The sequence below is a fragment of the Salmo trutta genome, chromosome 14, assembly GCF_901001165.1.
Source record: "Salmo trutta chromosome 14, fSalTru1.1, whole genome shotgun sequence".
Taxonomy (NCBI): Eukaryota; Metazoa; Chordata; class Actinopteri; order Salmoniformes; family Salmonidae; genus Salmo; species Salmo trutta.
The window spans coordinates 24,397,100-24,410,406 of record NC_042970.1 but is presented as its reverse complement, the minus strand read 5'-3'; the positions used below and the strand labels follow the sequence as shown (position 1 = coordinate 24,410,406).

General features: G+C 43.2%; 1 protein-coding gene across 2 annotated transcripts in view; it reads left to right on the top strand.

Annotated features, from left to right (window-relative positions):
* The window catches only part of atxn7 (ataxin 7), a 34,361-nt gene that overhangs the window by 11,029 nt on the left and 10,025 nt on the right, over window positions 1-13,307 (top strand). For both annotated transcript variants that reach the window (XM_029774976.1, XM_029774977.1), the window contains one exon: window positions 3,745-3,849. In XM_029774976.1, the coding sequence (XP_029630836.1) occupies window positions 3,745-3,849 (105 nt within the window). The remainder of the gene's footprint in view (window positions 1-3,744; window positions 3,850-13,307) is intronic.

The window sequence follows — 13,307 nt, the reverse complement described above, 5'->3', positions numbered from 1 at the left end:
GGGAGCGTTGCTGCACAGCTATTTTCAGGTCTCTCCAGAGACCGGTTTCAAGTCGGGGCTCTGGCTAGGCCACTCAAGGACATTCAGAGACTTGTCCCAAAACCACTCCTGCATTGTCTTGGCTGTGTGCTTAGGGTCGTTTTCCTTTTGGAAGGTGAACCTTCGCCCTAGTCTGAGGTCTTGAGACTCTGAAGCAAGTTTTTCTTCAAGGATCTCTCTGTACTTTGCTCTGTTCATCTTTTCCTCGATCCTGACTAGTCTCCCAGTCCCTGCTGCTGAAAAGCATCTCCACAGCATGATGCTGCCACCACCATGCTTCACCGTAGGGATGGTGCCAGGTTTTCTCCAGACGTGACGCTTGGCATTCAGGCCAAAGAGTTCAATCTTGGTTTCATCAGACCAGAGAATCTTAGGTCCTTTAGGTGTCTTTTGGCTAAATCCAAGTGGGCTGTCATGTGCCTTTTACTGAGGAGTGGCCTCTGGAAGCTTCTCCCATCTCTCCAGGGGAACTCTGGAGCTCTGTCAGAGTGACCATCGGGTTCTTAGCCACCACCCTAACCCTGGCACTTCTCCCCCAATTGCTCAGTTTGGCTGGGCAGCCAGCTCTAGGAAGAGTCTTGGTGGTTCCAAACTGCTTACGTTTAAGAATGATGGAGGCCACTGTGTGCTTGGGGACCTTCAATGCTGCAGACATTTTTTTGGTACCCTTCCCCAGATCTGGGCCTCGATACAATCCTGTCTTGGAGCTCAATGGGCAATTCCTTCGACCTTTATGGCTTGATTTTTGCTCTGACATGCACTGTCAACTGTGGGACCTTTATAGACAAGTGTGTGCCTTTCCAAATCATGTCCAATCAATTGAATTTACCACAGGTGGACTCCAAGTTGTAGAAACATCTCAAGGATGATCAATGGAAACAGGATGCACCTGAACTCAATTTCGAGTCTCATAGCAAAGAGTCTGAATACTTATGTAAAGGTATTTCAGTTTTTTATTTTTTTATACATTTGAAAACATTTCTTAACCTGTTTTCACTTTGTCATTATAGGGTATTGTGTGAAGACTTTATTTTAATACATTTTAGAATAAGGCTGTAACAACAAAATGTGGAAAAAGGGAAGGGGTCTGAATACTTTTCGACTGGCTGTAAGTGCAACAAACTGCTGGTAAGAAAATGGGAGAGCTGATCGTGTCCTAAAAACATCAATAGAATACAACTTAGTTGTCCTTTGGTTTGAACAGAAATGTATCTTCTGCCTTTCCCAGCACCCTCGAGGTACACACATACACGTTGCGAGGCACAGGGTCAGCTGCAATGCAGCGCCCCTGGATGGAGAGAAATTGTGGGGATTTAAGTCCCTTGCAGAAGGGCTCCATGGCAGGAGATGGTACATGGGATCAAAGACCAGCAAGCTTCTATCTGCCCGTTGAGTTCCATTCCAATTTTTGTTGTCCGGGGCTTGAACCAGCAACCTTTCGGCTGCTGGTTCGCCTCTCTAAACTCTAGGCTACTACCACTAATGCCTTCTTTCTTCAATCTCTACCTCATGACCATGGATAGGTACAAGCACTGAGTAGGTTTTTCACCACAGCCTCACCTATTGATAACAGGTCAGTGGTCTTGAAGGGAAGGAGATGAGTACAGGACGGGTGATGGTAAGATGTATGCCCTTAGTTGGCTCCAATCACCATTTCCAAACCCATAGCCCCTCTCCTGTGTTTTACATCACAGTTGGTTCACAAACTTCTACATCCTCCTCAGGTCTGGAGTGTGTTTTCTTCTCTTTGTCTCAGCACATTGACATTCAGGCCCAGCCCTGTGAAGTGCGGGGTATTATGGCTTACCCTGTGGATGACTACACCTCTACCATGACTCACCACATGTCTCCCTGGTGGAACAGCCATTTCTACACACACACGGACACCATCCAGACATGACACGCTCACAAGAGCCATAATTGGAACGTGACTGAAGGATTCTCTCTTCTGATCTGCTCCTGTGTTCATTCACTCCCATGATATCTCTCTGATTCCCCTTCACCCATGCGACTGATATAGCAGACTGAGAAGGGGAAGCTGGGAAACGTAGTGGCTAGAGGTCAGTTTGCTGCCCTGTGTCTGTGTGCAGCCAGCCTCTGTGCTGTGAGCCTCCAATATCTGCTACTACTCTACCTAGATCATTTATCATTGCCATTGAAGAGGAAGGTGAAATTAACTGCACTCTACTCTTTCTTTCCTTCTCATCTCCATACCACACAAGAACATGGGGAATGAAATGGCACATGGAGTTTCACCACTTTTTTAATGTTGGATGTTTCAATAGTGCAGTGCCACTGCCAATGTCCTGAATGCAGAGTGGACTGGTGATTCAGCTGGTGCTCATTTAAGAGACCAGTTAGACCAGTCACTAACCCTGTGTTTAGTACGGGTCAGCGTGTTAATTCCCCCGTCCACAGCAGCAAATGACTTTTCTAAGAGCACAGGTAGGCTTTTGTGTGGACTTGAATAGCCAGAGCCTCGGAAACGTTGGTGACGTTTCAAGTGTCCTCAGCCGTGTGTTGGAGGGCCTTGTCTGCTACGGCGTGTGGGCGGGCACTCTGGGTGATCTCTTAATTAGCCCCTTCATTAGCTCTTTGTTGTTCTCCTTGTGAGGGTAAATGTTGATCTCTCCTTGTCTCCCAGTGTGCCCGTCTGATTTCCATGATGGAGCTTTCACCAAAAAAAGGAGTGAGTCTTGTATTTGTATGTATTATGGATCCCTATTAACTCTTCCTGGGGTCCAAACACATTCAGGCGCTTACATCACACATACAACAAAAGATAAAACAGTACATCATATCACATTATTACACCACTACATATCTACAAACAAAAAGTGTATAATACCACCATACAACAATATTTGTTGTCAGAGGAAGGCCCTAAACATTTTCAGACTCCAGCCACCCTAGTCATAGACTGTTCTCTCTGCTACCGCGCGGCAAGCGTAACCGGAGCGCAAAGTCTAGGTCCAAGAGGCTTCATAACAGCTTCTACTGGTGGTGTTGAGCACATCAATGAATCCACCAACCAATTAGCTCTGTTAAGCATTTAACTAATGCAACGACTGACCAAGGTTGAACATTTTAACTTTAACTGCATTCCACTGTTAATGTAGTTATTCTGGTCACATAAGATAATAATATGCATTCCTGTGAATGAAGGTGTTCTTTTTTGCCTGGAGGATTTAGTGTATTTGAATATTTGCAGGTACGGCCCAAGTGACAGTCTCTGCCTCAGTTTCTCTCCAACCTCTTGTTTGGAGTCACATATCATTCACAGGCTCTGACACTGGCTGTAGTTATCCTGCCTGCTTCACCCCTTAGGTGGGTAGCCTGTCACTGTGTTTCTGCAGCAGTTAACCTTTGGAGTGCTGACTCGGTCATCTCCTTGTTCTTATCACTAGGTTGTTTCCTGTACTGTGAAATGGGGCTGGTACCCTCTTTGTGTGTGTGTGTAACCTTTACAAGTGTGCAATCAGTGTTTGTCTGGAATGATTGTTCTCACACCTGAATTAACCATAATTATCCTAGAGTATTGAATGCTTAGTTGCCTAGGCTTTATCTCCCTCCGTCTATAACACTGCATGGTTTCAAATGTTTCATTCAGAAACTTCCTGTGTCTACCTCCTTACAGTTTTCAATAGATACTGGTTGTCTTTATCCTGTTCATCTGTATCCCCCCCCCCCTCCATGGAACCACAGACATGCCCATATTTGGCCAGTGTCCAGCACAGGACGACTTCTACCTGGTGATGTGCAGCCACTGCAGCCAGGTGGTGAAGCCCCAGGCCTTCCAAGCGCACTACGGTAAGTCTCGCACACACAAACCGAGCTGATCCAGGGTCGGGTTTAATAGTTTTTTTGTTTTATAGCTCTTCTGAAGGGTTTGGGCAGGGAGAGCATATTCTAGACTTGTGCATTGGGGAAACCTGCTCGGCACTAATCTCTGTCAGGGTGACACAACTATAGAGTGCGTGTGCACGCATGTTCAGACACTATCACATTCGAAAGGATTAAAGCACCCCTCCCATTCTCCACCTCTGCACTCTCTATAACGTAACATGAGAAAGGAGCGCTCAGGCTTTTGATTTCCACCGCCTAAGACTTGTTTACAATTCTCCTGTTAATATTTGATGTGCTCCTCCGAGTCCACGCCTCTCAGTGTGAGTGCAGTCTAAGTTATTGTTTTAGCATGTTAAGCTGTCCCTGAGATGTCTGAAGAGGTCTTAAAAGTACTACAAAGAGTAAAGGAGTATATTTTTCCCTCTCTGCTGTGTGAGTTCTTAAACTGGCTTTTTGGCTGGCACGCTGGGAAGAATTGATGAATTATGGATTTTACAATCAAGAGATCGCTTTGCTGTGTATCTCGTTAAAACCAGCTTGGTGAACCCTCTGTGCTCACACACACACACACACACACCTCCATGTGCTTCAGTGCAATTGTTAAGAGAACTGCTCTCTCCACAGACAAAGTGAGCACCTGTGAGGCAGAGGGTTAGATAATGTGGTGTAAACTCTCTCTCCCTCTGGCTAATTCGTTGGCATGAATAATCTATTTATTCCAGGTGTGCTTTAGGTTAAAGTTTGGAGACCTTTTAAAATAGATTTTAGTTTGTAAAATGTATAGGCCTACCTTCCCCTACAGTTATCATTGATACCTCTAGTTAAGAAGAGCAAGGTATTATCTGTTCATTGAGCTGTTTCATTGAAGGATGACTTTTTTTGGTGAAATGGCCTAGTCTAAACTGACAGAGAACCCTATGTTGTGTGTAATTCTTGAAGAATTTGTGCTTAATAACGCATACAGTGCCTTCAGAAAGTATTCATACCCCTTGACTTATTCTACATTTTGTTGCGTTACAGCCTGAATTCAAAATGGATTAAATAGATGTATTTTCTCACCCATCTACACAATACCCTGTGAAAACATGTTTTTCTAATTTATTGAAAATGAAATACAGAAATATCTCATTTACATAAGTATTCACACCCCAGAGTCAATACTTTGTAGAAGCACCTTTGGCAGAGATTACAGCTGTGAGTCTTTCTGGGTAAGTCTCTAAGCTTTCCACGCCTGGATTGTGGAACATTTGCCCATTTATTCTTTTCAAAATTCTTCAAGCTTTGTCAAATTGGTTGTTGATCATTGCTAGACAACAATTTTCAGGTCTTGTCATAGATTTTCAAGTAGATTTAAGTAAAAACTGTAACTCAGCCACTCAAACATTCACTGTCTTCTTGGTTATCAACTCCAGTGTAGATTTGAAAGATTCCTGTATCTTTGTAGCGACTGGGTGTATTGATACTCCAGCAAAAGAGTAATTAATAACTTAATCATGCTGTTTTTTTTTTTTTACCCATCTTACCAATAGGTGCTGTTCTTTGCGAGGCATTGCTAAACCTCCTTGGTCTTTGTGGTTGAATCATTGTTTGAAATTCACTTCTCGACTGAGAGACTTTACAGATATTTGTATGTGTGGGGTACAGAGATAAGGTAGCCATCTAAAAAATCACTATAAAAAATGTAAGAAATCACTAAAACACTATTATAGCACACAGTGAGAGTCCATGCCACTTATGTGACCTGTTAAGTTAATTCCTACTCCTGAATTTATTTAGCCTTGCAATAAGAAAGGGGTTGAATACTTATTGACTCAAGACATTTCAGCTTTTCATTTTTAACAAGCCAAAAAAATCAAACAGTTCCAGTTTGACATTATGTTTTTTTGTGTGTAGGCCAGTGCCCAGCAAATCTCAATTTTAAGTTCAAGCTATATCACAGCAAAATGTGGAAAAAGTTAAGGGGTGTGAATACTTTCTGAAGGCACTTTGTTGGACTATCAATGTCCTCATGCAGAGGAATGGCGTTGTAATGCTTCAGGCATGCTTTTAGTAGCTTTAGTATGGATCCTTCAGTCTTTAGAACAAATTAGTTTGTAAAATGTCATGCAAGCAGTTTGCTTTTTAAACTTTAATTGGAATATTCACTTGATATATCTGGTATAGAGGTCGTGCCATCCAGGACCTCTATACCAGGCGGTGTCAGAGGAAGGCCTTAAAAATTGTCAGACTCCAGCCACCCTAGTCATAGACTGTTCTCTCTGCAACCGCACGGCAAACAGTACCGGAGCGCCACGTCTAGGTCCAAGAGGCTTCTAAACAGCTTCTACCCCCAAGCCATAAGACTCCTGAACATCTAATCAAATGGCTACCCAGACTATTTGCACCCCTTTACGCTGCTGCTACTCTGTTATCTATGCGTAGTCTCTTTAATAACTCTACCTAAATGTACATATTACTTCAACTAACCAGTGCCCCCACACATTGACTCTGTACCGGTACCCCCCGGTATATAGTCTCGTTATTGTTATTTTACTGCTGCTATTTAATTATTTGGTACTTTTATTTTATTTTTTTCTTCTTAAAACTACATTGTTGGCTCGTAAGTAAGCATTTCGCTGTAAGGTCTACACCTGTTGTATTCGGCACATGTGGCAAGTAAAATTTGATTTGATATCTCCAGTTTTATAGTGTAAACCTGGTAAGCCTCTGGCCTTTATTCCCTTCCTTTAGGTGTCTGAAAACGAATGGCACTTCCTTCCATTTCTACTCTGGGCTGGTCACTTAAGTCCATCTGTGTCCCAATATGCACACTAGTGTTGCGCTGTATACTGGTACCACGGTAATATCACGGTACCAAAATGTCATGATACTTAAGATACCAACATTTTTGAATACTGTATAGTACCGTTTCATATGATACTATACATTTTTTTGGCCATACTGATCTAAAGAACCCACTGGCTGGCACATCTTATAAAATGTTTATAAATTCAGTTTGGCTTATAAATGTAATAATAAAAAATGTAAGCAACAGAAACTAGTCTCTTTATATGCGCCGATCCAATACTGTCCACTTCACTTTCATGCGCATATCATGTGTGGCAGCGCATCCCCTTCCAGCCATCACTCACCTGCACAAGGCAGTTTAAGTAGGCTTTGCAAGTTCGATGTCACCCAGCAGTGCTAGAGAGGAAAAACAGCTTCGCGACAGGCATGCTTGCAACTTTACAGCAAAGAAAACAACTTGTCTCTAGCTCAAATGGGGGGAAAAAATAGTTGATAAAATTTCACACTATGCCACTGGCTGTTTTGAACTAACCCTGGGCCACTAATTATTGCTTTGATAACAATGTTGTGAAGTCATGTTACCTAGCTAGCTAGTAACCTGGTAACTTGACAGTAGGTTTAGGCTAATTTGATTGGCCCAGTTAGAAAGGAAAAGGGTCTGCTACTCATGATGTGCTTCAAAGGTATGATTTATATAGGCCTAATGTAAGCCTGAACTATACTGAACAAAAATATAAACCCAACATGCAACAATTTAAAAGATTTTACTGAGTTCCAGTTCATATGGAAATCAGTCAATTGAAATAAATTCATTAGGCCCTAACCTATGGATTTCCCATAACTGGGAATACAGATGCACATCTGTTGGTCACAGTTGCCTTAAAAAAAAAAATGGCATCACAATGGACCTCAGGGTCCCGCCGCAGGATTTCTGTGCATTCAAATTACCATCAATAAAATGCAATTGTGTTCGTTATCCATAGTTTATGCCTGCTCATACCATAACCCCATCGCCACCATGGGGCACTGTGTTCACAAATTTGACATCAGCAAACCGCTCACCCGCACGACACCATACACGTGGTCTGCGGTTGTGAGACCAGTTGGACATACTGCTAAATTCTCTAAAACGATGTTAGAGGTGGCTTATGGTAGAGAAATTAAATTATCTGGCAAAGCGCTCGTGGACATTCCTGCGGTCAGCATGCTAATTGCACACTCCTTCAAAACATGAAGTCTGTGGCATTGTGCTGTGTGACACAACTGCACATTTTAGTGACCTTTTATTGTCCCCAGCACAAGGTGCACCTGTGTAATGATCATGCTGTTAAATTAGCTTCTTGATATGCCACAGCTGTCAGGTGGATGGATTATCTTGGCAGAGGATAAATGCTCACTAAAAGGGATGTAAACCAATGTGTGTACAAAATTTGAGAGGACTTCGCTTTCTTTGCATATGGAACATTTCTGGCATCTTTTATTTCAGCTCATGACAATGAGACCAACACTTTACATGTTGCGTTTATATTTTTGTTCAGTGTATATCTAAAAATGCCAACATCGGCCCAATGTCTAGTTTAACACTGATGTGCAAAACCGATGTCAGAGCTGACATGCATACCTATATAACGTAGGTACATGACGTAATGGCGGCACTTTAAAATTTAGCGCTACACGTGCAACACAGCATTCCTAACCTAGCCCACAATGTCTGCTGTGTGGATCGAGTAGTCAACAAGTTGAGCAGTCATTTGAAAGAGTAAGAAAATTTCAGCGAGACAACTCAATGGCGAAGTCCATTAACGCCAAGATAATGGTATTTATTGCCCTTGACAATCAACAGTTCTCTGTCGTGGGTGACGTTGGCTTTCACCGACAGGTTGAGCACCGGTACACACTGCCAAGTGTGCTATTTTCCAGATGTTGCCCTACCGGAGTTGCACAGTAATTGAGTCACTGCTAAAAAAGAAACATTTAAAAAACATTAAACACACTGCTATTAGCTTCAAGACTGACATTTGGACCACCGATATCAACCCCATGAGCATGCTGAGTCTGACAGCACAGTGGATCATCGAGGATTTCGTACTGAGGAAAGTTATATTGTATGCTCATGAATGTGCTGGTTGTCATACCGCTGCTGCCATTTCAATGGCATTTGAGAACATGTTTGAAATTTGGAAATATGAGCATGCTAGCTTCGTTCAAACAACTGACTCGAGAAATAAGCTCAACAACTGAGCCTGCAGCAGACGTGATACCCTCTGCCATGGCATTGAAACACCTGCTCAACAAAGCGATTCGGTGCTGTTCTCTCTTTACCACCATGCTCGATACTACGTGCAAGGACCGCTACTTCGATGCAGACAATAAACAGGGTTTACGTGAAATGTTAGACACAGCTGGACAAGATGGAAACGGACACAGTGAGGAAGAGGCGCCACAGACAGAGCTGAAACTTCACTGCTTGACATGTATGATGAAATCCTGTAAGAGAATTAACCGACTGAACAAATGAACCCATGAAACAGCAAGTAAGTGAAAGAAATAGGTTTTGATTTTGTTTTACTGGTAATGGGGACATACGTAATTGCCAAAAAAAAAACTTTTTGGCGTGCGTGTGTAAACATTATTTTACTAGGCAAGTCGGTTAAGAACAAATTCTTATTTATAATGACGCCAAACCCGGACGACACTGGGCCAATTGTGCCCGGCCCTATGGGACTCCCAATCACAGCCGGATGTGATACATCCTGGATTCGAACCAGGGACTGTAGTGACTCCTCTTGCACTGAGATTCAGTGCCTTAGAACGCTGTGTGTGTGTGTGTGTGTTAACTATTTAACTGTACTAGAATGCTTAAAAGGCCGCAAAAATGTTAATTATCGCTATTGTTTTCTTTTTGGCAAGGAAAATATAGGATATCGGTATCGGCCAAAAATGTCATATCGGTGCATCACTACTTTCTGGTGTTCTTTACATTCTGGTTGGTACCTAATGTTTTTAAATTTGGGGGCAGTGTGCATGTGTTTGTGTCTGTGTGTTAACTGAAGAGGTTTCATGCAGTGTTTTCCCCTTACTGCCACAATGACATGCAGATCATTATGCATGTATATTCCTTCCTCTCATTCCTCTAGCCAAATCACAGCTAGGCCTTTGCAAATATGAGCAAAGTCACTATTCTATGCCGTATTCTATTATACAGTCGTGGCCATAAGTTTTGAGAAGGACACAAATATTAATTTCCACGAAGTCTGTTGCTTCAGTGTCTTTAGATATTTTTGTCAGATGCTACTATGGAATACTGAAGTAAAATTACAAGCATTTCATAAGTGTCAGTCTTTTATTGACAATTACATGAAGTTGATGCAAAGAGTCCATATTTGTAGTGTTGACCCTTTGACCTCTGCAATCCGCCCTGGCATGCTGTCTATTAACTTCTGGGCCACATCCTGATTGATGGCAGCCCGTTCTTGCATAATCAATGCTTGGAGTTTGTCAGAATTTGTGGGTTTTTGTTTGTCCACCCGCCTCTTGAGGATTGACCACAAGTTCTCAATGGGATTAAGGTCTGGGGAGTTTCCTGGCCATGGACCCAAAATATCGATGTTTTGTTCCCCGAGCCACTTAGTTATCACTTTTGCCTTATGGCAAGGTGCTCCATCATGCTGGAAAAGGCATTGTTCGTCACCAAACTGATCCTGGATGGTTGGGAGAAGTTGCTCTCGGAGGATGTGTTGGTACCATTCTTTATTCATGGCTGTGTTCTTAGGCAAAATTGTGAGTGAGCCTTGACTGAGAAGCAACCCCACACATGAATGGTCTCAGGTTGCTTTACTGTTGGCATGACACAGGACTGATGGTAGAGCTCACCTTGTCTTCTCCGGACAAGCTTTTTTCCGGATGCTCCAAACAATCGGAAAGGGGATTCATCAGAGAAAATGACTTTACCCCAGTCCTCAGCAGTCCAATCCCTGTACCTTTTGCAGAATATCAGTCTGTCCCTGATGTTTTTCCTGGAGAGAAGTGGCTTCTTTGCTGCCCTTCTTGACACCAGGCCATCCTCCAAAAGTCTTTGCCTCACTGTGCGTACAGATGCACTCACACCTGCCTGCTTCCATTCCTGAGCAATCTCTGTACTGGTGGTGCCCCGATCCCGCAGCTGAATCAACTTTAGGAGACGGTCTTGGCGCTTGCTGGACTTTTTTGGGCGCCCTGAAGCCTTCTTCACAACAATTGAACCGCTCTCCTTGAAGTTCTTTATGATCCTGGAAATGGTTGATTTAGGTGCAATCTTGCTGGCAGCAATATCCTTGCCTGTGAAGCCCTTTTTGTGCAAAGCAATGATGACGGCACGTGTTTCCTTGCAGGTAACCATGGTTGACAGAGGAACAACTGATTCCAAGCACCACCCTCCTTTTGAAGCTTCCAGTCAGTTATTCGAACTCAATCAGCATGACAGAGCGATCTCCAGGCTTGTCCTCGTCAACACTCACACCTGTGTTAACGAGAGAATCACTGACATGTCAGCTGGTCCTGTTGTGGCAGGGCTGAAATGCAGTGGAAATGTTTTTTTTGGGGATTCAGTTCATTTGCATGGCAAAGAGGGACTTTGCAATTAATTGCAATTCATCTGATCACTCTTCATAACATTCTGGAGTATATGCAAATTGCCATCATACTAAGTGAGGCAGCAGACTTTGACAATTTATATGTGTGTCATTCTCAACTTTTGGCAATGACTACAGTGTGAAGTTAAATGCAATTTGTTGTATTGAGTAGAAGTGTGAATATCAGTGACAGGTTTTAGCACATGCGCATAACATTTAGAAAACTAGAACAAGTGTGTGGGGGGGGGGCAAACAGTGTGAATATTTTTCCACTGTGGTATTGCAATACTACTTGGTGTCATGATTCTTGGCCTGGTATTGTATCGTTAGTAAAATGGTGTCGTGACAACACTAATGCACACACTACTTCACATATTAATAACACCATAGTGCCCTCAAAGCTCATCACTAAGCTGAGGACCCTGGGAATTAACACCTCCCTCTGCAACTGGATCCTGGACTTCCTGACGGGCCGCCCCCAGGTGGTAAGGGTAGGTAACAACACATCAGCCACGCTGATCCTCAACACGGGGGCCCCTCCTGTACTCCCTGTTCACTTATGACTGCACGACTCCACCATCATTAAGTTTGCCGATGACACAACAGTGTGACAGCCTATAGGGAGGAGGTCAGATACCTGGCTGTGTGGTGCCAGGACAACAACCTCTCCCTCAACGTGATCAAGACAAAGGAGATGATTGTGGACTACAGGAAAAGGAGGAATGAGCACACCCCCAGTCTCAACGACGAGGCTGTAGTGGAGCAGGTTGAAAGCACCAAGTTCCTTGGTGTCCACATCACCAACAAACTATCATGTTCAAACACACCAAGACAGTCGTGAAGAGGGCCTGAAAAATCTATTTCTCCTCAGGAGACTGTAAAGGTTTGGCATGGGTCCTCAAAGTTCTACAGCTGCGCCATTGAGAGCATCCTGACTGGTTGCATCACTGCCTGGTCGGAGGCTCTACAGAGGGTAGTGCATATGGCCCAGTACATCACTGGGGCTAAGAGTCCTGTCATCCAAGATCTCTATACCAGACGGTGTCAGAGAAAGGCCCTAAAAATTGTCAGACTCCAGCCACCCTAGTCATAGACTGTTCTCCGCTACCGCATGGCAAGCGGTACCGGAGCGCTTAGTCTAGGTCAAAAAAGGCTTCTTAACAGCTTCTACCCCCAAGCCATGAGACTCCTGAACAGCTAATCAAATGGTTACCCATTTGACTATTTGCGTTGCCCCCCCCCCCTTTTTTTTTTTTTTTACATTGCTGCTACTCTCTGTTTATTATCTATGCATAGTCACTTTAACGCTACCTACGTGTACATATTTCCTCGACTAACCTGAAGGGGGCCCTTCACATTGACTCTGTACCGGTACCCCCTTTATATAGCCTCGCTATTGTTATTTTACTGCTGCTCTTGAATTATTTATTTGCATTTTTTATGTTTTATTTATCTATTTTTTTACTTATTTTTCTAAACGGCAATGTTGGTTAAGGGCTTGTAAGCATTCACTGTAAGGTCTATCTATACCTGTTGTATTCAGCACGTGACAAATAAAATTAGATTTGTTTTATGTTAGTGTGGACATTGGGATCCATACTATTTAAATTGACCAGTCAAGGCCACGGGGTTTCAGTGGAATCACTACTCTCCTTTTACAGTGCAGTGTTTATTCAACCTTTCCTTTGGGACAGAAACAAACAGCTAAGCCTGTAATATTTAATCACTGATTGTTGCTGGTTATACAGTGATCAGGATTGGCCACAAGAGGGAGACAGGTGTCATTGGTGACACTCATTGGTCATGTGGCAAGAGTCACAACAATCATGGACTAATAGCAAATGTGAATAGAGTAGCAAATACAGAGGTTTGTACTTTCCACATAAATTGAGGTTAGCTTAGTGCTGGTGTGGTTGCACCTGACTACTTCAGTGTAGTTGATTAACAGGACTTCCACCTTCAATGTTGTGCAATAACATTGATTCAGATAGGTCACACGCTGGTACCACAGACTGACTGTCAGTC